General features: G+C 36.1%; 1 protein-coding gene across 4 annotated transcripts in view; it reads right to left on the bottom strand.

The window, feature by feature from the left end:
• Positions 1 to 25,202, bottom strand: part of ZNF385D (zinc finger protein 385D) — an 891,925-nt gene that overhangs the window by 62,559 nt on the left and 804,164 nt on the right. For all 4 annotated transcript variants that reach the window (XM_025448806.3, XM_025448807.3, XM_025448809.3 and 1 more), the window contains one exon: positions 16,119 to 16,281. In XM_025448806.3, the coding sequence (XP_025304591.1) occupies positions 16,119 to 16,281 (163 nt within the window). The remainder of the gene's footprint in view (positions 1 to 16,118; positions 16,282 to 25,202) is intronic.

Here is a 25,202-nt window from a genome sequence, read left to right as displayed (position 1 = left end):
GAATTAATATTTTATGTCTCTTTCTCTTCCTGTGCTTGATCTACCTCTACCTCTTCTCTTCCATTAATTTCAGGAGGATTATAATTGTTCATAAAATTTGTTCTAATTTTCCTGACAGTCAGGGCAAGAAGGGAAACACAAGTCATTATGGAAAAGCAAGAAGTATGCCAGTTCCAAAGAGAGCTAATAATAATTCAGCTTCTTTGGCACCTGCATATATCTGCATATCTAGAACAGAATCTTCCAGCATACTACCAAAGCCAAACTCCTAATCTTATTCTAGTACATCTGACTGTCTGTAGAGGAATTCAGATGTATCCTTCTGATTATCCTGATTCCCAACCTTCTGTTAATCCAATGTCACAAGTGCTGTAGAAACAGGACAGAAATGACATTAAGGAGATAGCAAGTAGAATAGGCCTGGACCCAATGGGCAGTTTGCTATTTAAGCAAAGACTTGGCCATTTTGTTAGACCAGGGTTTTTAGAACATGAATAAATCCAGTCAGCTTCAGTTCTCTGGAAGGAAAGTTTCAGCATTTATTTGTTTAATCTCTCCAAAGCAGTCCAAAAGCATTACCTGAAGGCAGAACTTAGAATTGGATTTCTGGTCCCAGGGGACACCACTGTTGCTGCTACCGTCGGCCTAAAGCCCTAGCATGTAATAAGCACATTTGCAGTTAGAGTCTATTAATAAATTGATGAAAGCTTACCAGTTAAAAGCTGAAGAATGCTATTTAATGCTCTCTTTTGCTTTTAATGGACTGAAACCTGTTAAAATGCTGCTAAATAATAAGACAAATTTTTCTTGCAGTTGATAGAGGGACAAGAACACACACATACACACACACACACACACACTTGAGAAATTCATTTCCAAAGACTTGACACCAAAAGTACCCAGAATGGAGCAAAACCTAGAGTCTAGAGGGTCTGAGAAGCCCTACAGGCAGTCGGGAGATGAAACTCGAGATGTTTCACTCAGACCAAACTATGATTACATTATTAACTTTTCCTGGGGCTATTAAATCAGTGGAGCAAAAAACAGGCACATTTGGTCCACAGACAGAAAGAGCTGAGTATAGCAGAGAGAGGATTAAAATGGCACAACAGATGTCTCGGGGCTCTCATATCAAGGTGCATGCTCAGAAGGGCTCTTCCGGGGGCTCTAATAGGGGAAATGGCTTATTGAGCGCAAAAATGAGAGAAGTTAGGGGATGAGCATTTAAAGACTTTGCTCATTCTTTCACTTCCCAGATGGGCTGTTTCATCTATTTTGGATTTGTGATGTCAAACCAACCCAGTGATGCACTCATTTTGGTGAGATTTTCTGCTTTTGTGATGGCTGTCACAATGAAACTTCAGTCAACACTTGGTTTTCCCTTGTCTCCTAAGAACATTCACTTGCCTGTCTCCCCCCATATCCTTGACCTGCAAGAGGTTCCAGACCTCCAGAAGATGATGAAGTTCTTGGTTGGTCAGAATGTAGCCATGATGTTAAGAATATCTCACTCTTATGGTTATGGAGACCACTTTCTGATTTCCTTCCCTGTTTGTATTTAGATTCACCACCTTCCTTGGAAAACTTGAGGCTATCCACTCATTTTTTTATATGTATATCCTAAAATTCTTTTCCTTCAATACATGGCTCCAGTGTTTTGAATCTCATTTTAAGTTTGATTTAGCTCCTCCTTGCGCCAGTCACCATGATCAATATGTCCTTCCTTTTATTGCCCCAATTTCTCTCTTGCTTTCCAAATTTTGTCCTGCCTTTTCTACTGCAGCTGTTTTAATAGAGAATAGAATGGAATGGAATGGAATGGAATGGAATGGAATGGAATGGAATACCACTGTGAAAGATTTTATTCACAAAATTGGTTCTCATCTCACAGGACCATCTCACACTGTGACTTTGCCATTCTGCCATCATGGAGTGGAATCTAGGCTCTCTTCCTTGTGTCTGTCTCAACCAACAGACTACGGTGGAAGGATATTGTCTCTGTAGATGGTAGGTCATAAAAGGAAATTAAGCTTAAGTCTGGCTGTCATTTTGTTTTTTTTTTTTTGTTTTTTTTTTCTGGCTGTCATTTTGGTACCTCAGTGCCACGCTGTGAATAGCCCAGGACATATGGAAAGGCCATCAGTAGGTGCTCTGGCAGATAGCCTCAGCTGAGGTTCCAGCCAATAGGCAGCATCACGAGCACCTGGGTAGCTCAGTCAGTTAAGCATTTGATTCTTGATTTTGGCTCAAGTCATGATATCAGGGTCATGAGATCAAGCCCTGCATTGCTCAGCATGGAGCCTGCTTAAGATTCTCTCTCCCTACCCCTCTCACCACCCACCACTATGCTCTCTCTCTCTCTCTCTCAAATAAATAAATAAATCTTCAAAAGCATCAATAGCCTGACAGGTGAGTCAGGAAAATCTTGAAGTCACTTCAGCACAAGGTCCCATTTGACTGAATCATACAGAAGAAAGCATCCCCTCCTGAGCAAAGATCATGCACTTAATCTCAGAATCACGAGAGATATTAATAATATAATACTACTACTAAGATGCTAATAATCATGAAAGATACTAAATAAATGATAATAAATGACTCTTTTTTTTTCCACTACCAAGTTTGGAGTGGTTGGTTTTGTATACACAGATAACTGGGAAAAAACCACCAAAAACAACATTAAATAGCTGAATATGTGGAGGCATCTACACCAGGGATTTGCAAAGTATGGTCAGTAGGCCAAATCCAGCCTGCTGCATGTTTTAAAATAAAGTTTTACTGGGACATAGCTTATTTATTTATATATGGTCAATGGCTGCACTCATGTGACAGTGTCATTGTTGAGCAGCTGTGACAGAGAGTGCATGGCCCACAAAGGCTAAAATATTAATATATGGCTCCATTATAGGAAAAGTTTGCTGAACCCTGGATCTAGACACATGAGTTTTCTTTCCTATTTTTTTAAGGTTTTATTTATTTATTCATGAGAGACACAGAGAGAGAGGTGGAAACATAGGCAGAGGGAGAAGCAGGCTCCCTGAAGGGAGCCAGACATGGGACTCGATCCCAGGACCCCAGGATCATGACCTGAGCCAAAGACAGATGCTTAACCGCTGAGCCACCCAGGTGCCCCTTTTTCCTATTTTTTAGAAAACTTCTGACATTAGATTTTTACCATTTTGCTGCTTAATATACTTACTTCCTATCTGGCTATGTAAAAATTTTATATTAATTTGCACACTAAAAGTAGAGCTACACATACACACTCATGTATTTAGGTAAAACCTTCATTAAACTCAAATGTAACACAGATATTCTAAATAGTCATAGGTGTAGTTTTCATAATGGTAATGTTGAATTGGTTATGAATTGAGGAACCCAAAAGTAAATATGCTCATTGACCAAATCAGGGAGTGTGACACATTATGCTAAAATGTCTCATTTTTCTTTCTGGAATAAGAAAACAGCTAATAATACTGGCAATCCCTGACTGCAGAAGTTTATATTGGGTGGATTTTGATGAAAATAGAACAAGGCTTTCTCAGGTTTTTTACTAAAGGTAAATATTCTTAAAAACCAACATCTAAACTTAAATTACCTGATGACAAAATATCCACAAGCTAAATGAGACTGTTTTATGGATTTTAAATGTGTTCTATGTGAAAAAATTATTTTGTCAATCAAGGCCAACTTGGCATGCTTCCTTCTTTACTCTTGCATTATAAAAATTAAATTTTGCAGCATACAACTAAAAATAAACCTATCTTACCCTCCTCTGTTAATTGCAAGTTTAATGGAAGATGTTACCTTTACCCTTTTGTTTTTGTTTTTGTTTTTTTTTTCCTTTACCCTTTTGAATAAAAGAAATAATAGTGGACAGAAATACTCAGTGAATTTGACAATAGTGGCAAGTAAATTATTCTATCAATGTTCCAACCACAGCTATTAGATTAATGGTTTTTAACACAAAGGCACATAATCCGGTTGGAATCTTGAATTACTCTAACATAGAAAACTATTTTTCACTTATTGTTCGAAAAACCTTTCCAAAATCCATTCATCTTTTAGGGTAATGAGTACTCCCCTACCTCACCTTCCTAGGAAATAAAGGTTAACACATACTAGTACCTGGAAAAAACAAAGACAGATACTATATCACTAACATATTTTTCCATAATATTTGGCAAAGAGAGATTTATGAAATGTTTCTACTAATAGGGAGATAAGTGTAATTCTGTCCCATTTCTGATGCATATAGTTTTCTTCAAAGCAAATTATTTAATTTTTTTAAATTTTTATTTATTTATGATAGTCACACACACACAGAGAGAGAGAGAGAGAGAGAGGCAGAGACACAGGCAGAGGGAGAAGCAGGCTCCATGCACCGGGAGCCCAACGTGGGATTGGATCCGGGGTCTCCAGGATCACGCCCTGGGCCAAAGGCGGGTGCCAAACCGCTGCACCACCCAGGGATCCCCAAAGCAAATTATTTAAATAGGGGTACCAATACCTTAGAAATAGCTCTTTCCATTTTTAATTTTTCTGTATGAGCATAAAATGTTATAATTTATATGATGGCATATTAAAAACTTAAAAGCTATTTAATAAAAACTACCCTGTTTTTCCTTTTAGAAAGTTGCCAACTTTATAGGGGAAAGTATTTATGACTTTGAATTCTAGATTACATTACTTTATTTTTAAACATCCCTATATGCTTATCTAAAATGTCTTCATAACATAGTAGGAACTTTGTATTTATAGGCCCTAAACTAATCCTTTCTGGGCTACTGGATTTTCAATACCAAAATTACTGCCTTAAATATCACCTTAGTTGCCTGAAAGAAATAAGGCACCTTTTCAAGTACAAATTCCTAGGAGATGATAAATGTCCTATAAGACTCAAATTTCTCACAATGTGAGTAATCTCATATCTTTATTTGATTAATTCTGTTATATTCATTTGAAAAAAATTAACATTTGACTGCAAAATTCCCCATTTTTGTTTCTTTTGTAGTTTTTTCTTACAGAGAATCCTGTCATTGTATAGACAGCACCGAAAAATCACACAGAAAAACTAAGGTTGCAATGGTTTCACACACAATTCCTAAATTATCTACTATGTATTTTACATAGAGAGATAAAAGATGTTACTTTCTAATGCACATGAAACTTTTCTGTCTGGAAAAATAATAAAAATAACAGTATGGTTTTCATTAACAAAATGTAGACCAACAAAAGCTTTGGCCTTTAATCTTATTTTATCTTACCAGCTTCCATACAGGTGAAAATCACACACACACACACACACACACACACACACACACACACACAAAAAAAAAAAGATGTGAAGAGATTAAATGTAGGCAGACACACATATTAGAATCCTTTAACAGGTCCAAGGACTGATATGCATTGGCAAAGATTTATAGCAGCACTCTTAGGGGTATTAAGAGTGTTTTGCAAAATAAGTGGAACTACCCTGGATGATCTACAGCCACAGTGATATCAATTAGCAACCAAATTTGGGGTTAGTGCTAACAAGGATTATGGGAGGATTTCGTATTTTGCTGCCTAAGAGAAGACAGGCAAAAAGAGTCAGAACTTGGGTTCGAGCCCTAGCTCTACTTCTTACAAATTTGTTGACCTCAGTGAAGTTGTTCAATTTAGAACACGGTTTCTTTATCTGCAAATTAAGAATGTTTAATTCTGAGTTAGGTACTCCCCATAACCTTCATAAACCTCTCTAGCACAGATGCTCTAAACCACTTGGGAGAACCTTTTGTTCTGTCTCCTTCACTAACATGAGTCACTAGAGTATGGGAGTTATATCTAAAGACAGCAAATACTGAGTACTTGCTAAATGTTGGCTAAATAAAACATTTCATCAAAGGAGTCATTTTAGAGATTACATACTCTTGACATTAAGTTTAGCATAATGCCAATTAATAGTTATCCTCTTCTACCTCCCTCAGATGAAAGGGTCATTCCAACTGCTCTTGATTTTCATGCTACCTGCCATTATCTGCTATTTCCTCCTGAAAAATCATATATTACCCTGGATTATATTTTGGGCTTATTTCTTGCTTTTCCAACTGATTTGAAGACACCTTAAGGTAGAACTCTGATTCTGCAACTTAGCTTTCATTCCTGCCTTATTTTGCCTACTGCAAAAATACTTGTAGATGAATGCGTAAGTATGACTGAATGGATGGAAAAAGAACAAATAAACAACCTAGTCAGACTCTTAAATATCTGACCATTTCAGAGAGGGGTGGGGGAGTTTTCCTTTTAAACAAGCTTTTCTACTTTGGCAGCATGAAAGAAATGCATTTTTTTTTCTTGTTTTACTTAATTCCATTAGAGAGTTGGCAGGAAAACAGAAGGCAGGACAATAAATAAAATAAGGTCCAAATGGGTCAGTATCATTACTGCTACACATTCTGCATCTTGACTTTCACCTTGTAGTTTGTCCAGGCACCAACTATTAGTTCGAGAGTGATTGATCTGAACAATCACCTAAGTGTAAAATGTAAGGCTACCCCTAAACTGAGTCATAATAAAAGCAAAAGAAACTAAAGCACTGGCTATGTGCTGGCCAAGTGGCACAGATTCTATCCCATGTAGTTAAATATGCTCTCTGCCCTCAAATTTAACCTGATACCAATGTCAGAACTTGAAGTTAGTACATAGTCAATCTGATTCTCCAGAGCTTTTTAAAATGTTCTCAACTCTCATTAGAAACTGGAGTAGCACAGTAATTTCAGGATGAATCTGACTACAATTATGATCATTAAAATAGTAACTTAATTTTTTTTTAAATCTACGATAGTCACACAGAAAGAGAGAGAGAGAGAGAGAGAGAGGCAGAGACACAGGCAGAGGGAGAAGCAGGCTCCATGCACCGGAAGCCCGACATGGGATTTGATCCCGGGTCTCCAGGATAGCGCCCTGGGCTAAAGGCAGGCGCCCAACTGCTGCGCCACCCAGGGATCTCAGTAACTTAATTTTATACTGTCTTTAGGAAACGTTCAACCCGAGGGTTGCACATTCAAAATCTGAGTTACACTAGTTAATATATTTGATTTGTACTATAAAGTAGTTAAATGTGATAGATTTCAATTAGTAAAACTTATTGACTACATGCATTCAAGATGTTGCTAAATATTTTGAAGTGTTAGTTTTTACTGTTATAAGAATTCTTAGGATGATCTTCCCGAAAATAAAATTAATACAGCACTATTTATTTATATACTTATACTATTTATATACTTCTTCTTTTCTTTTCTTTTTAAGTAGGCTCTACCTTGGGTGTGGAATAGGAATCAATCAGGCAAAGTGTGAATGCATTGGTATGCATCTGTATGCATCCATGCACGTATGCGTTGGTAAAATAACATGTATATCCTCTGTGCATCTGTATGTGATGCACTGGATAGGGTGAGGTAGAAGAAAGGGTTTTTCTAAGCAAAAGAACATATACATCTTGCTTGCAACACACAAATGATTTTGTTGGGCTGGAATTAAGGACAGATATGGAGGACTGATAGAATGGAAAGCAAGAGCAAAATCAAAAACAAGTTCTGATGCTATGTTTAAGAGTTTGGATTTCATAGAACATAACAGTGTAATTCTTAATTTAAGTATCTGTTTCAGTTTGGGTTTTACTAAGAATTCAGTAGAAGCTTTATGTGTCCTGACTGGAAAAAAAAAAAAAATGTGCTGTTGACATGCTTTGTTTCATAGTTCCTGTCTATCACTATTAGATAGCAAACTCTTCACTTTTCCAATTTGGAGACAAAGTTCTCTAATGGTCCACATGTTCTTACCGGTCCTCATTTCACATTCTGTCATATTTGATCACTGTTCAACTTTTTTTGTTACAGTAGATATTCTAATTTTAAGAATTATTATCTTGCCATTGAAATAGTTTATCATTGTATAAGCATGTGTCTACTCAATTATTAAGAAGGACATAAAAATAGGGGAAAAAATCCCTCCATGAATTTAAAAAAAAGAAGAATACATACAAACACACACAGAGACACAGATGGTTCTAGAAGTGTGGCATCTGTAGGCAAAGCCACCGGGAGTTTTAATTTAATTTTTAAAATTCTTCCAGATGTCTGCTATTTCACAGACACCAGTTAGGTATTTAGTTTATCATTTATTTTAAGATTTGATATTTCTGGTAAAAAAAGACAATCACATATACAGCATGTGTACATATACACACCACATGCATGCATACACACATGTATGCATGCAAGTTAGCAACTCAGTTGCTTTAGGCTTTAACATAAAATTACCCACTAGCTTTTCAAGTTTCTTAATTCACTTCTTATCTTGCACACCATACACCTGCATCCAAACAAAGCTGTTATGACAGGTCCTTTAGAAAGTTTAGGTCTCTAACTGCTTCACTCATTCATTATGTTGAGGAAGACAACATGTTTTTGTCCAGAAGAGTAATTCATTGTGAAATTCTTCTGTGATACAAGAAGCAGTTTTATGTAATGGATCTAAGACAAAACCTTTACCAGCCGAATAGGGCCAGCAAAATACCATTCATCTGGATTTTCCCATGCAGAAGAACAAGATAGAATATTTTGTGTTATTTCCATGTCCTCTCTAATATACAATTTGCCATCACTGATCCACATGCAAAGATCCTAGAACCACAATATTCAAATAAGTGTTAGATTTTTTTTTCTTCTGAATTTCCTTTCTCTTTTTCAACCTCTCTAGAGATCTGCTACCATCATACTCTGCTGGCACTTATCACACATCTTGAGAAGGGAACACTTGATAAAAGTCTCTATCCTTGACCAATCTGAAGCATGTCATGAGCCAGCGCTAAGAAAAGAAAAAGCAATTTAGGTATAAATGTTCTCACAATGGTACTTCAACTCCTGCCCCAAGAGGCATGCAATGGGGTCCTTTATCATAGTACTGATTGTCCCAGGGAGGTTTTGTTTGGAAGGATGGGTCAGAAAAGAAAGACCTCAGGAGCTAGCACGATTTCCACTAAGCCAAGAGGGGCATTTGTACATCACTGCATCAGATCTTTAAGTGCTGATAGAAATGTGTCCCTTTTCAAACAACTTTATATTTCTTCTTAAGCTTCAACAGAGCTATAGATTTCTAAGCCACAAAAATGTTTGTTTCTCTTCTTAAAGAAAATGTGCAATGCTGATTATGAAGACCTGGCATAGTGGGATATTTCAGGGTATGAAAGATAGAATCTTGCATATAAATAAATGTATGCTTAATAGATATATTTATATATAATATATACTATACTATATCATATATACAAATATATAACACAGTATCAAAGATACATAGCTTTCTGATATCAACCCCAACTTGTATTTCGTTATTATTTTCAACATTTGGGACGTTTGTTTGAAGACTGTGTCAAGAAAAACAAACCTTCCCCATCTTCCTTATGAAAAAAGTACAAAGCTAATTCCCACTTGTCCTTCATTAAAAACTGTGTATCTATTTTCTAAATGACATTAGAATTAGTGTTTCCTTACAAACTATTCATCTACCACTTCTATTTCCAGTTTACCATTCTCATAATTTGGCTTCTACCTAAATAGAAGGGGAGAAAATGTTTTTGCTTAGCTTTGCCTGGCACCGGGCCTATTGTAAACAGCTGGCTCTAGAGAGTGATTCTCAGGAAAGAACCCAGAAAGTAAAGAATCCACATTCTTTGACCTTACAACTGATTGATTTTCCCAAAGAGGTTTTGTTTCCTGATGTATTTGCTTTCAGTCATTGGCTATTGTTTTACATTGAATATCTTTTTTATCATTAGAAAAGTTTCTTTATAAGTGCCTGACTAAATACTGTGAATTCCAATAAAGACTTAGAGTCAATTAATAACCCAGAGCAAGTAAATACTCCTTTGTGTTTCTAGAACTTCTCAACAGTAGATTCAAAAACATTTCACTCTCAGCACCTCTGAGTCAGATGAATACAATATCCCTGGATTATAATTTTAAATTTAAAAAAAGAGAGGAAAAATGGATACAAAGAATAAATCATAAGGATGAATAGTGCAAATTTAAATAACATAGTGCCTTTATCTAATGAATATATTTGCAATTCACTGAGACTTGATAAAGAGAATTATGTACTAGAATCCAAAGAAATGTTTTGAGATCTTACCAATTAGATGACTAAGGTATATCTATATATTCACTATATAGGCTAATTAACTCCTGATTGATAGTCATTGAGAGCCTATTAGAAATGTCAAGTGTTCCTTACTTGTGCAACTAGAGACTCTCTAAACAAATAAACAAACAAACTTTAGGGGTTAGATTTGAAAACCTTTATGAAAATTCTAAAATTTGGTGAGCAATATCTCAGAATTCCTTAGATTAACGAGAATCATTGTTCTTCTATGGAACCATCTATACACAAATATAAAAGTCTAAAGCTTTGCTATGCTCCCTCATTCAAGAACAAAAACAAAACTGATTGCTTCAAGTTTTAAAACTTCTTATTATCTTCATATAAATAGTACTCTGCAAAAAAAAATAAACAGACTAATCAAGTATATACTCTCAATAGGAGGTAAAGAAATAAAAATTGTATTTTAAGAGTAATATGAAAGAGTGGTTAGGAATGGATTCCTATGGGATTTGAGATGCAGAGATAAGAGATAGGTAATATATTTTTAAGAGAGAAATTTAGAAAAATAGTAAGAGAGAGAGAAAAACAAGGAGAGAAATTTAGAAAAATAGTAAGAAATAAAGAGAGAAAAACAAGGTGTGCTTCTAGTGGAGAATGTTGCAGATGAGCAACAGAAGAGACGTATGGAAAGGTAGGTTGTAGTCAAACTACAGAGGGCCATAAGGCTCAGTATGAAGGTACATTAAAGGTTTCTGAATGGGTAGGTGCTATGATCTGCCCTGTATAGTATAAATGGTCAGGAGAATGAAGTATCCTTCATTCTCAAACAAGAATGGAGACAGCTGGACCTGCACAGAGGCTAGGGCAAGGCACAGACATATGAGGCCAGGATGAGCATAGTAACCAAGAAGGAATGAGTAAAGGATGTTTTCTGGGGATGGGAGGGGAGTGGATTCCAACAACTAAATAGACATGTGGACTGAGATAGAAGAGGCAGAGACACCTAGAAAGTTTCAACTCTGTGAACTGTAGGACCAAAAACAAAACTAGGAAAGGCAGGATGGGGACAAAGTTGGGGATGGTGGTCAAGGTTAGGCCTATTTTTTGTGTGTGAACCTGTAAAACAGAGGTGCTGACTAGCTACCCGAGTGAGTGACCAATAAATCATGGAAAGTCAGATCAGATATTAGGCTATAAGTGTGGAATGCTGAGACATGTAGGCACAAGTCATAGTTGAAGCCATGGAGGAATGCTGTGTTACTGCTCACCAATTTCTGCTTCCCCTCCCTAGAGGAAATTATTCTTCCCTGTCCATGATAATCAAGCTTGACCATGGGACTAGACAAAGTAAAGTGAGAAGAATATTATATGTCACTTCCATTAAGAAGCTTTGAGTGCCTATTGATTCACTATCTTCCCCCTACCCGTCACAATGCTATAGACTTGGTAATGCCCAGCTAGTGACTCCTCCATTACCTAGCCTGCAGTATGGAAAAAAAAATCACAGCTAGTACATAGTGTGCCTGAGAAATAGTTAGTTGTAAAAGCTACTAGGATTTGGAGGTTGTTTATGACTGCATTATAAACTAGCCTAACTTAACTGATAGACCATGGGAGTGAATAATATTACCCAAAAAGGAAAACTAAAGAAACATCAGAGGATGACCAACCCTGGGACATAATTCTACTATTGTGAATTTATCATTTCACAGGAAAAAGAATGAGCTCCATCTGCTAAGTTACTTTGGGAATTCTTAATTTTTCTCATTACTTTTTCTGTATAAAAACTCACATTTAAAAAAGCTTACTAGATCAGATAAAATGATTCTGTCCATATTTGGAAATGTTTGCTCTTTGAATTAGTCTCTAATGATTAGCAACCATTCTTACATACCATCAATTTTGAGTGCTCAATATATTTTCAAAAATATTATTTTTGTCTGGAAATTTTTCTTTGAGTAAATTCACTAACCTCACACTCTTCATTAGATTGTAAGAAATAAAATTATGCTTTAATGTTAGGGAGTCTCATCCTACCTAGAGATAGGGGAACTAGGCTTTCTGTGAGCAGTTGGTGGTTGATCACAGAATATTATCTTTTGTTCATCATGTCAGCAGGCAGACTGACATAAACAATGACAAAAAAAAAATCCCAAAATTATAGTTGGTGAATAAGAGCTTACCCTGCAGGTCATGTAGACATATTTGTTATCCCAAGGCAACAATTAAAATCCATAATATATGATTTAGGAATTTAAGAGAAATTGTCTGTCAAAATTATTTTCATCTGCAGTGAAACTTTGATTATGACTATTCTATTTCTTGTATTTTAGAGAATCCCAGGAAAACCTCCAAATCAATGTTCTAATTCAAGTCCACACTGCTTCTTGTCCTTTTCACTATTGTCTACCCTTAAGGTTCTCATCTACCAAACCATTGTATACTTAGCTTTTTGAAAAGCAATTAGTTTTTTTATATAGCTAGATTATTAAGAATGACTTTGTAAAATTAGTAAAATGTGATTTAATGCATCTATATCTTTTATGTATGGGTAAGTCCACAAATCACAAAACAACCTTGCATACGAGGCAGTAGCGTTAAAATGTTTATTGTTAAAAACTACATGATCTTTGATTCTAGAGTCTTATCTCTCTCTCCTTTTGTTTCCAAATATTTAACAATTCTAGGGAACTAGCTCAGAGACCCATCTTGTTTTCAGGGTTGTATTTCTTCCTAATCAATATGAAGAAAAAGACAGTAATAAAAAGGACAAGTAATAGTTTCTTAAAAACTCCAATTTGTCAGCATAAGTGCATATGATTATATCTCAGTACAAATGGGTAAGGAGGCTATGAAATGATAGGAGCTCTCTTGGGCTGCTTCTCATGGATAGTCTTGTGGAAATCCCAATTTAAGGATAGAATTCTGCTTAAAATACCTGGTGAGTGTGCTGAAATTGTTAGTCTTTCAACCTATATGACTTTTTTTTCTGGGCATATGTCCCCATGGATTAGGAAGACAACATACTTCTGATGCTCATAACTTTGTTCCTTTGGCTTCAGGATATTTTTGCTAACTTTACAGATTTTCCTATCCTTTCTATCCTTCTGGAATATTCTTAGCTTCAGCTTGAAAGGTATACTTCAACACCATTCCAACCATTAGGTAAGTGCCGGCATCTCCACTGGGAATCTGTTTATTTTATGTAGGTTCTCTCCTACTACTTAATCCAAAACTTGTTTCCATTTACTTCTGAAAAGATAAAGCCTTGATGACTTCCACCCTTTCCATTTCAGTCTCTTAGGTTGAGGGATGGAGGTATGTATTCATAACTCATTTAGTATTCTAGTTTCCTAGAACTGTTAAATACTTGGAGGCATGAGATCCCTGGGTGGCTCAGTGGTTTGGCACCTGCCTTCAGCCCACGGTGTGGTCCTGGAGTCCTGGGATCGAGTCCCACATCAGGCTCCATGCATGGAGCCTGCTTCTCCCTCTGCCTGTGTCTCTGCTTCTCTCTCTCTCTTCCTCTGTGTCTCTCACAAATAAATAAATAAAATCTTTAAAATAAATAAATAAATACTTGGAGGCAGAAAGAGAGAGGGATAAGATTCTAGAATCAAAGATCATGTGTTTTTTTTTTTTTTTTTTTTATGATAGTCACAGAGAGAGAGAGAGAGGCAGAGACACAGGCAGAGGGAGAAGCAGGCCCCATGCACCGGGAGCCGGATGTGGGATTCGATCCTGGGTCTCCAGGATCACGCCCTGGGCCAAAGGCAGGCGCCAAACCGCTGCGCCACCCAGGGATCCAGATCATGTGTTTTTTAACAATAAAAAATTTAAACCCTCCTGCTTCATATGCAAGATTGTTTTGTTATTCATGGACTTATTCATACATAAAAGATATAGATCCACTAAATCACATTTTACTAACTTTACAAAATCATTCTTAGTAGAAATAATCCAGAGACTACACACATGGGAGCCTTTCCTAACTGAAGTTAGCAGTTTTACTCACCATGTACAAATATGTTTTTAAATGATGAGAATCCTCAATTTCACATGGATTTTTTGCATTTTAAAGAGGAATCATGGTAATCCAAATATTCATTATTAATAAAAATAGCTAATAATAGAAAAGACTCGGGACAAGCAAAAAACTTTACATCAATCTCCTTCTTTTTATATCAAACTAATTTCTTTGTTTTTCCTACCTACCTTTTTGCAAAATATATATATTTCTTTATGCCAAGTATGGCTTTAGGAATCCCAATCTGTTCCCTGATATCTAGGAGTAGAAATTACACTCACCTGCTTCATTACTGCCCATTCCCCTACAGCCTCCAATATAAGGCAGTGAATTTTCAGTTAATAGAGAACAGATTAATGCTTTCTTGATAAGATTTTACATCTGAATTAATAAGATGGCACAATCCAGCTCTTGCTCTGGAAACCAAAGAATTGAACATGACAAGCACTTTTTTTCAGTATGTTGTGACAAAAACTTGGATCAATCAGAGAACCAAGAGTGAGAGAAGATACTGCCATTCTACAGTCATTTTACTAAATACCTACACCATGCTAGACCAGATTCCAAGGTACACAGATGACAGGTGCACTCACCCTCAGAGAGTAGTACACAGAGTTCTCAGGGAGTGGGAAGCATAATGCATCGACCAATAATACTTAGGTAAAGGACAGGACGTGTGTCATGGGAGCTCGGAGTGAACATCATTATCCCTTACCAATTCATATGGGAGCAAGCATTTCCCCAGATCCTTTGAAGAGCATATATGTGTCTAATCGATGCCAGCATATGTAATAAAGTTGCTTTAATCTGTTCTTTTTGTTTACTCTAGCATTTTATATTTTCATCAGAAAATATAATTATGGCTAGAATTTCTCTTCTAGTTAAGATATTACTACTGGGGCAGCCCGGGTGGCTCAGTGTTTAGCGCCAACTTCAGCCCAGGGCCTGATCCTGGAGACCCGGGATCGAGTCCCACGACAGGCTCCGTGCATGGAGCCTGCTTCTACCTCTGCCTGTGTCTCTGCCTCTCTCTCTCTCTGTGTGTGTGTCTCTCATGAATAAATAAATAAAATTTAAAAAAAAAAGATACTACTATTGATGATGATGATATAAGTACTTCCTGACTACTGTCATTTGCAGGGATTAGAGAACAACTGACATGTACTACCCATTGTGTCCCAGAAAGTGATTTATTAACGATACACCTGTGAATCACACAGGACCTCTTTTTATGTAAACACTGAGGACCAGTGGTCTTATATTTAAAACCGCCAGCTTGGGAACCCCACTGGCTTCCTCTGCTTCCTCTGCCATGAATGAACTGGTTGTTTGCAGGAGCTACCCCAAGAGGCCATTCAGAGGCCATTATTTCACTGTGAAGACTCTGTTAAAAAGAATAATTGGTATCAATAACACTTACCTGTGTATGCAGAGGGAAGGTTACCCAGGCATAACAATCCCAGAATCACACAGCCACTACTTAGAACAATGCGGTGTTTGGGATTTATGAGAATAAGTCCTGTCAGTAATAGTGCCCTTATCAGGGCCTTCTCGATTCATTTGGCATACGTTGCAGTGTACTCACAGTTAAATCAAATCTGCCATGTGGTTACAGGTTAAGGTGGTGCATATAAGATGTAAATGTTACACACTGAAAAGGTTTACTTCTCAAAAACATGGCTTCAAGTGCCTTTATGCTTTCGTGTTCCTCTAAAACAGCCACAGGACCATTTCAAACATAAAATCTGCAATATAACTAGTGATTATCTTAATTAATTGCTGAAGGGTATTGGTAAAATGAGGAGAAACAATTACCATTACACAAAAAGATGGATCAAGCATGAATCAATGCGGCAGGCACGTAAAGAAACAGACACGGGGCTAGACAAGGGAAGGGACCCCCAAACAACGATGATGACAACAACAACAAAGATCATCGCTTAACCTGTTTTGTCAGAGCTGGTATTGATGGTATTGGTAGTGATGGAGGTGAAGGTAGTCTTTGCGCTGTCCTTGGCAGTTACAGATTTCTGCTTATTTTTCATGGCTTCCAGTGCTTTGAGCTTCTTGGCATGTTTCGTGCCTTTGTAGTGGGCCGCAGCCTGGCTCTACAAAGGAGAACAAAATGAACCATGCAATCAGGCTCATTTCTAAACTGGCATTCTCTGTATTACTGCAAATACAGACTCCCTTTCAATAATAGGTACCATTCAAGTTAATTCTGGCAGTGGCCAAACAGTAGGGTTCTATTTAGAATGATGCTAGAAAGCAATGGAAATCAAGTTCTAAAACCTCTGGATGGAAGGAAGAAATACTCTATCATTTCCCTAAAGAGAAATGTAGCTGGACACTAACATGTCAACATTTTTCTTGGTGGAGTGGGAAAAATTAAGAATCTATACCCATATTGCTTTTATTCTTCCACAGAAGATGCTGGGCTCCCAAAGAGTAACGAGGGTCCCAGAAAACAGTAGCTCTCACCTTGGCTCAGGAAATATGTTTTCTTTCTTACAATGGGTCTTATTAACGTGATCCCCAACAGGTGTCTGTCTACAAGGAAAAGTTCACATATAACATGGGAAGTGGGCACCCTGGGGACTAAGATTGAAGTTTGGGAGTTCAAAAGCAAAGGCACTGCCTAAGTCCAGACAAAGTATGCAGAAGCTGGGCAATTTCCTGATTCTTCCTTTCTCCTTGCTTCCTAAACAGGTAGTCTGAGAAATTCAAGGGAGTGGCATTCCATAAACACGCAGGTCTCTCATGCCCTGGTCCCTTGCCAGGGGACTCCAGTGTGTTTTAACTACTTAATGGGGCCCATACACAATTCTTTTACTCATGACTGATGAGAATTCTTTAATAGTAATATACATTTTCCCAAGTTTATGTTTTCTTAACATGATTTTCTTGTTGTTGTAGTTGTTGTTACTGGAAAGACACATTAATTGAGATAGAAAATCATTTCAAAGAATTCTATGTTTATTAATGTTTATTAGGGGGAGAAAAAGAAGGCTGTGTGGCTTTGGGTAGGATGGGAGTGGGCAGGGAGATTCTTAGATCTGAAGGTTTCCCAGCTCAACACCCTTAAAAAGTCACCTCACAAAGAAGAAATCTCAGTGGAGGACTCTATTGGTTAGACTACCCATTACTTCCCATGACTTATTTAAACTCTGTGTTCCACTCCATGTTCTGGCTCCATTTTGCCAGAAAAAAATAATAACCACACTGTTCTCTTTGTCACAGTAACTGTGGTAGGTAGGGCTGCAGTATAATATATTTTTATAAATAGATAAGTAAATAATCCACACCTTCATTTGCATCATTCTGACAAGTATTCTCAAAGGTCTAGGTACCCTTATTGAAAGAACACTGGACAAGGAAATTATATTAGAAACAGTTTGAACAGAGAGGACACTCATGCATCAGTTACAAGTTTTCCAACAACACATAACATCAAAAGACATAGTGTGAGCCAAAATGTGAAACTAAGACTTGTTATAGTTAATTGAAGAACCAGTGATAGATTGGATTGGGTTGATTCTACATAAAGAATGCCACTTTGATGGACCGAGTTGCATTCCTTCTTTTTTTCCCTGCCTAGTTCTCCTTTTTTAATAAATCAAGTCCTTTGGCCATATTTTTGAGGGCAATATGCTATATTCAATTAAATCTACAATATAAACAGTCATCTTCTCTAGACAGTCACCTTCTCTAGACAGCTGGCTACATACTTTCCCTTAAAGTGAATTTCCTCTCTTCTGTCACATTCCTATCCTTGACATAGAAGTGAATGTTTTATATATAATACATATTAAAAGACAAAGTTTAGATTAACAGTGTTATCTCCACTTACATCTCCAAAATATACATTTTAAGGTTCCCAGCAAATCTGCATTCTCAGTAGTATTTCAAATCAGACAAGACTTTGTTTTAAGACACCAAAGGTCCAGGTGAATGTAACTATTTTGGATAGTAAGAAACTTACTAAAAAAAACCCCACAAAAAGTCCTGCAAATGAAGACAGTACTTACACCTCCCAAAAACATTCTCTGCACACGTACAACTAAGCCAATGCTTCCAACCAGTGAAATGGCTCAAGGAGTCATGAGAAGGGGGTGAAAGAATGAGCAATAGTTGGTGGGCTCCAACCCAAGGGAGACATCTGATCCATTAAAACAGGATAAAACATGCATACTCACTTGTTAATTGAATAGTAGTTCCAAAGCATCTTGATAATAATTATTTTAATTAAAAATTATCTGACTTTTACAAAAAGCTAACTAAGCCTTCTCCAAATTTGAAAAAAAAAATGAAGATCCAAAGTGCTATGGAGAGATTAGGACATGTAAAATTTAGGGGAAATGATAAAGTATAGAGGAGTTGACAGTACTGGAGGTGACACCAACGTGATTATGATGGTGCAGGACATAATGTGTTGAGGAGAAGGTGGGCATACAAGTTGGAAACTGAATTGAAACAGATAACTCTTTCTGGGTATTTCACATTTTCTTTGTCATAGACCTTTATTTAATGCTTGTAGAATTTACTGGACTGCCCTTGGGTTATACTGGTATAAATTTTTCTAGTCTATGCATATTGACCCCATAATTTTTGATCCATCTTGACACAGGTGTGTTATATAAAAGTGTGTTCTTTGTGTAAAGGAAGTATATCCAGTGAGCTCTCTTTAGCCCTTTTGGCCATTTCTTGGACTGAATAAATTATTCAGACCCATCTAATATTTCTATAACTGTAGACAAAGCTACAGTCCTACTGGGAGATGTTTTAAAAGCAGCAGTGGCCAGAGATGTTTCTTTGGACCTCAGCTACTTTTCCTTTGGACAGAGAGCTGCTGGATGCATCATTCCACCCCATATTCCTTCTGGGATGGTTTCCTATTATTAGCCAGTCTCTGGCTAATAATCAGAATCAAGCCACTCCCAGAAATCTGGGAACCATAAGACAGAAGCAAACCATTATTTTTCACAGGAACGATTTTAAGGTTCAATAAGTGTACTGCTTCGTGATGGCACATTTCAGCATTCTGTATTTTATTTTATTTTATTTTAATTTATTTTATTTTATTTTATTTTAGCATTCTGTATTTTAAAAACTGAAACAGAATCAGAGGATCATAGCATACACGGAAGTGAGCAGAACAATAGAAACTGGACTTTGACAACTTCCTTTTAGATAATGAGTGTAATATGAAGGTACTGTATAATAAACATCACTACTACTGACCTTGAAATAGCACATGACAGCATGAAATCTAACAAGTGTCATCCCAGAGGCAAGTGCTGACATTAAAGATATGCACACACATTTCTGTAGAATAGAATGATGCCACTTTAAATGTCATCACCACATCTAGTCATCAGTAGCCAGTCAGATTTTCTCATCTTCAAATTTTATCTTTAGTATTTCAAAATGGCTTCAAGTTTAAATGCAACTGAAATTCCAAAGTAGACAAAAATAATTGTTAAATGGCCAAAATTGGGAGAGGAATCTTATTCTTTGGAAACACACGCATTTATTTTACTTTTCTAAGAGGCTAATTGATAAATCACTTTTATCTTATGAAACTCCCTGAATAATTTTGTTAATATTAATATTTACCTATCATTTTATCTTGTTAGCACCAATACATTGTACATTTTTACTCTCTCTTTAATATAAGGTGTCATAATATGATTTTTAAAAACTAAGTTTATTGTTAGCACACACATCTAGTTCCTTTAACCAATTAATTTTCAAGAAGACATGGGACTTCAAAAAGAACACGGTAGTCTTTGTTAGGGTGCAATATCATGTAATTTTGCCACATATGAAATTGTATTAAATTAAGTGAACATTATCATATTAAAAGGCAACACTAGAAAGAGAAAGAATAGTTATTAGAGAAGTTGTAATTCTTTTCGGGGAGTAGAGAGATAATACTTGAGCCAGGGGAATTATTTCTTCCTTCCTTCCTTCCTTCCTTCCTTCCTTCCTTCCTTCCTTCCTTCCTTCCTTCTTTCTTTCTTAGAAATTATCTGATATTTTTAATTTTAGCTTAGATTGTAGTTTTGGAAATAAAAAAGAAAACAAAATGGTAAAGCATGATATAGTATCCTAAATTCTACATTTACTTTAGATTTACATTTAAGGATTATTAAAAAATTACTTCAGGAAAAAGTTTAACATTTTGATTTATCTATGTATAGTTGTTTTTATGTTGTATATATTCACTTAAGTTTAATACTGAAGCACAATGCACAGGTTCAGCCCTATCGGTTAGGGCCAGTGTGAATTTTAAATTGGTCAGCAGTTTATTAAATATTTCAAATATCACTTTTGTATATGCAAATAGAAGATTTCTATTCTATCTTATTCTATCTTTATTATTGTTATTCTATCCTTATTGTATTTATTATCAACTCTCAGCTTCATTTAATATTGATATAAATAATTCGTTCTCAAAATATGGTTCCCAGACTAGTAGCAGCAGCAGCAGCTGGGATTTTGATAGAAATGCAAATTCTCAACCTCCATCCCAGATTACTGAACTAGAAATAATGGAGCTGGGGGATTTACCAATCCGGGTTTTATAACCTCTCCAGGTGCTTATAAAGCATACTAAAGTTTCAGAACCACTCATCTTAAATGTATTAGAGCATTTTCTTCCAAGCCCTTCTTTAATAAATAGCCAAAAATCTGGATTTTTCAAAAAAATATTTATTTATTTATTTATTTATTTATTTATTTATTTATTTATTTTTACAGAGGGGAGGGGCAGAGGGAAAGAGTCTCAGGTAGACTCCCGAGCATGTAGGCCACACTGACAATCCTGACATCAGACCTGAGCTGAAGTCAAAGGTCAGTCACTTAACCAACTGAGCCACCCAGGCACCCCTCAAAGTCTAGATATTTTATGATTAACATTTAATCATTTGAAGATTTAACATTTACTAAATGTGAACAATGAGTATCCCTTGAGAAAAAACAAAAGTTTTTTCCTTAAGAACAAGTCATAACAAGAAATAAAAAATAGCTGATACATAGGTAGTTGAGGAACTTCCATCAAAGAGGGATGATACAGAAGAGCAAATCAATCTTAGTAATCTCCAAACAATTCTAAAACCCCACAGAAGTGCTTACCCAGTCCTTGTAATTTTTTCTTTCCAGTTTTTTCCTTTCCTTTCAAGCTAATTATTGTTGCAGCATGACCCTCTGACCCCATTATTTTACCTTTATATTGAATTCTTTGCTATGACTTTTTTTAAGGGGCATGGGGACATCCCCAGCCTTATGAAAAAATAAATAAAAGTCAAGCCCTGTGCACAACACTAAAATGTTACTATAACAAGAATCTAAGCCACTATTTTATATGCATCAAACTGACTTAGTGTTAGTTAGGTCTAGCTTCTTTTATTATGTAGTTAGGGCTCTTTCACTAAGTGAAACTTCTAGCCAGCAGATAAATAAAGACCACTCTGGTAAGCTTGAAGAGTGCCTTCTCTGCTAGTCCATTTAACAAAATATTTGAAGAAGAAACTTAAAGATAGAATATTCATTGTTTTACACTTGCCTTACTGCTGTGGATACACGTACCGTTCAAATTCTCTTACATAATGAGGAAAATTACATGCTACAGATATTTTCATCCCTTAATTACATGTCCCATAAAGAATATTTAATAATTTATTTTAACATGTGATTGTGTAGTTAACACGTAAGTAGATGACTGCATTATGATAAAAATGAAAATTCACTTGCACTGAGTCCCAAAGTGAAAAACGCGATTCAATTAAGCGTGTTCTCTGAGCTCAAGTGATTGATGCCTTACTTTAAATGTGTTCCTGTCTTCTGTACTTTTCAATTCAGAAATGAACAGTATGACACAGAAATAGAAAAAAAAAATAGAAGAAAAGAGATAATGCCATAAGAGTGGAATGATTTTTATACGCCACCAATACCCACTGGAAGAAAGAAATTCTAAATAAACATAAAGAAAAAGAGGCATGTCCCAGTGTCTCAGATACATTAGGCAATTCTTTGATTTTATATGCAAAGAAAATATCTTGTCACTAAGTACTTAGGTAGTAGTGAAAAAAGTAATCTAGATGGACTCACTTATCTTTCCAAAACATCTCAGTGCATCTACAAACTTCATGATTTTTAGGCATTAAGTATTTGACGTTTTCAAGTATTTAATGTGAGTGATAAAGTGCAGTACTTATTAGAGGGAGAGAAGCTAATTGAGAGGTTCTTCTTGGTTTGTACCGTGAAATGGGCATCTGTTTGTGTTGTATTTGGAATCCCAACAGCCACCTCATTGACCTCCTGTGTGGGGTCCCAACTGGGGGACACTGGCTAACAGTGGGCTCTGGTATGTACGTGTTATGTATGTATGTATGCAACATATATGATGTGATGAAGCCAAAAGGAACATCTGGCTTTGCCTAAGTTTGGTCAATACTGATGGCAGCTTTGTAAGCCCGATACTTCAAATGAGTTTTAACTAGTGATATAATTGCAAAAATTTTTTGTATGGAACTAAGAAAAATCAGAAAAAACACTTTGTCTAACTATTCAACCAGTGCTGAATATCCTTTCACAATGCCTATAGCTTACCACAACACTTTGCTCAGTTTGCGACTGTCGCACACCACTTAAAATGGGTATGTGTGTGTGGGGGGGGGGCATAGAAATGCTGAATCTAATTATATATGAGGGTCAAGCTGTCATAGGTATTGGTATCAGTAACAGAGAAAAATGGCTTTCTTTCTTGCCTGACATGCACGCATCCTCTAAATAACCCCCAGCTTCCTCCTCCAAGCAACCTACCTGCCCCCTGGCACAACTCTACAGTCATGACCCTCACAGTTACCATGTCTGCTCTCTATAGAGAACAACTGCTTGGAGTGTAGATCACTGAGGCATAGCCCTCCCTTTTATTCTCTTAAGGAAAATAAGAAGAAATGATTTTCAAACCTTTGTATGACTTAAGGGAGAATAAGAAGAAATGATTTTCAAACCTCTGTCTGGAGAACCATTACTTGTTTGGCAGACATCCACTCATCACATGTCACCTCCTCCATGGGGTCCTGGGTATGCCTACATTTTAACACCTATGTCACTGTCATAAGAAGGGTTAAATGTCTGTTTCTTCTCATAGAGAATGAATCTCTCAACAGAGAGAGAAAGACCTGGTGTTACTCATCATTCTGTCCCTAGAACCTAGTATGGAGCTCTAAATAGGTGCCTATTAAATGCACGCTGAATTAATTTCACATTTTGATTTTAAAATGGAAATATGCATATGGTGTCTCAATGGATTTTGTATGTGAACAGGGTTCAACTTAATTCTCTGCCGTTCTTTGGCACTTTACCTTATCTGTTGAACACACTTTAGGGAATTTTTATGGCACTTAATGCTGGAAAAGCATCTGGCACAAACACAAACTATTATTTTTTCTCAGGAAGAAGCTTATCATCAACTGCAAATTGTGCTATTTACAGAAGCTTGCTTTGCATGGAATGTAGCAAAGGTGTAATATGGAGGTTGTTTCATTTTTTAAAAATTTTGATGAATAACAAACACTTTTTTTTTTTAAATCTGGGAAATGTAATGAATTATTCCAGTGATGACTATGCAATTTAAGATTCATCTGAAAGACTAAATTCTTTTTTTTTTAAAGACTAAATTCTTATATAAGAATTTTCAATACTTGGAGAATGCTGTTTCTCTGTTAACACGGCTTTTAAAGTTTCAAAATGGAATATTTTATGCTCTAAAACAATACAGAGAAATTAATTATGACATTGTTAACCCACTTTGCTCCCTGAAAACACACATAATAATATATACCTTGTATTTGCTGAAAAAGAACACCTTCCATTGAGGAAAAACTATTAAATCTCCCGTTTTTCCATAAACCAAGGAAGGGCTTCCCTCTATAATTTTGTAGCATTTCTAATCTCTAACTCATAAATTTAAGAATTGTTCTGATTGCAACTCTAATGAACTTTTCCCAAAGATGACCTCTAAGATATGCAGCTGTTATAAAATTCATTGGGTTCACAAAATAATTGTTTATATTTGAGATAGATACTTTGTCAGTGTTAAGCACTATTACAGCTTTCTGAAGTAGTTTGGGTATAGTGGGAAAAGGTGAAGAGTGAGATCACAAATAACCTCAAGAACCTAGACCTTTATAGGCATAATCAACCTGTAATCCAGCTGCTGTCCATTCATTCACAAAGGACTCACAGAGCTGTAGCCAGACATTATTGTAGTAATGGGAATAGAGCAGAGACAAGTCAGACTGATAAATTATATTTATACATCTTTATAAAAAATTCCAAAGGCAAAGTAAAAGAGATTTGAAAAAAAAAATACTTGTAAATCCTATTGCAAAGAGGTTAGATTCCACATTACATAAAGAGTATCTAGAAAATCAGGAGAAAAAAACACACCAATGATTAAAAAAAATGGCAAAGTCTTCATGCCATTCAATGAGTTAAATTATCTAAAAGTACCTAAAGGTTTCTTGAGATGGAATGAGGGCTCAATAATGAGAATAAATGGCCATTTGTTTGGTCAAAATAAAAGAAAACTAGTGTTCAGATGTATAAATCAATTTGGTGCCTATGTCAGAACTCTGGAAATTAAAAAAAATTATAAATAAACTGTTATTTTGTGGAAACTGTGGGTTTAGGAAAAAGATGAAAATACTTTTACATAAGACAAGTTATGCCAACGGGACCCCACCTCAAGGTACTCCTTTGACCAAAGAAGTCTGAGGTAAGACAGTTTGCGGGCAAAACTCCGCAAAATCACCCAACTTCTCAAATAATGGTCTCTTAGACTGAGGAAAATATTTTGTGGGCTGAAATAAAGTGTTTGTTGCTGTTGTTTATGATTTCATATAGCAAAAGTTGAAGAAAGAAATGGGTTTGGCCCTGGATTAAGTTTTGGAGGAAGGGTAATGACTTTAAAAGACAGTTATCTGGGCATGCATAAATGCCTGATTTCTTGTTATGCCAA

The sequence above is a fragment of the Canis lupus genome, chromosome 23 (genome assembly GCF_003254725.2).
Source record: "Canis lupus dingo isolate Sandy chromosome 23, ASM325472v2, whole genome shotgun sequence".
Taxonomy (NCBI): Eukaryota; Metazoa; Chordata; class Mammalia; order Carnivora; family Canidae; genus Canis; species Canis lupus.
This window is presented reverse-complemented; position numbering and strand designations above follow the sequence as displayed.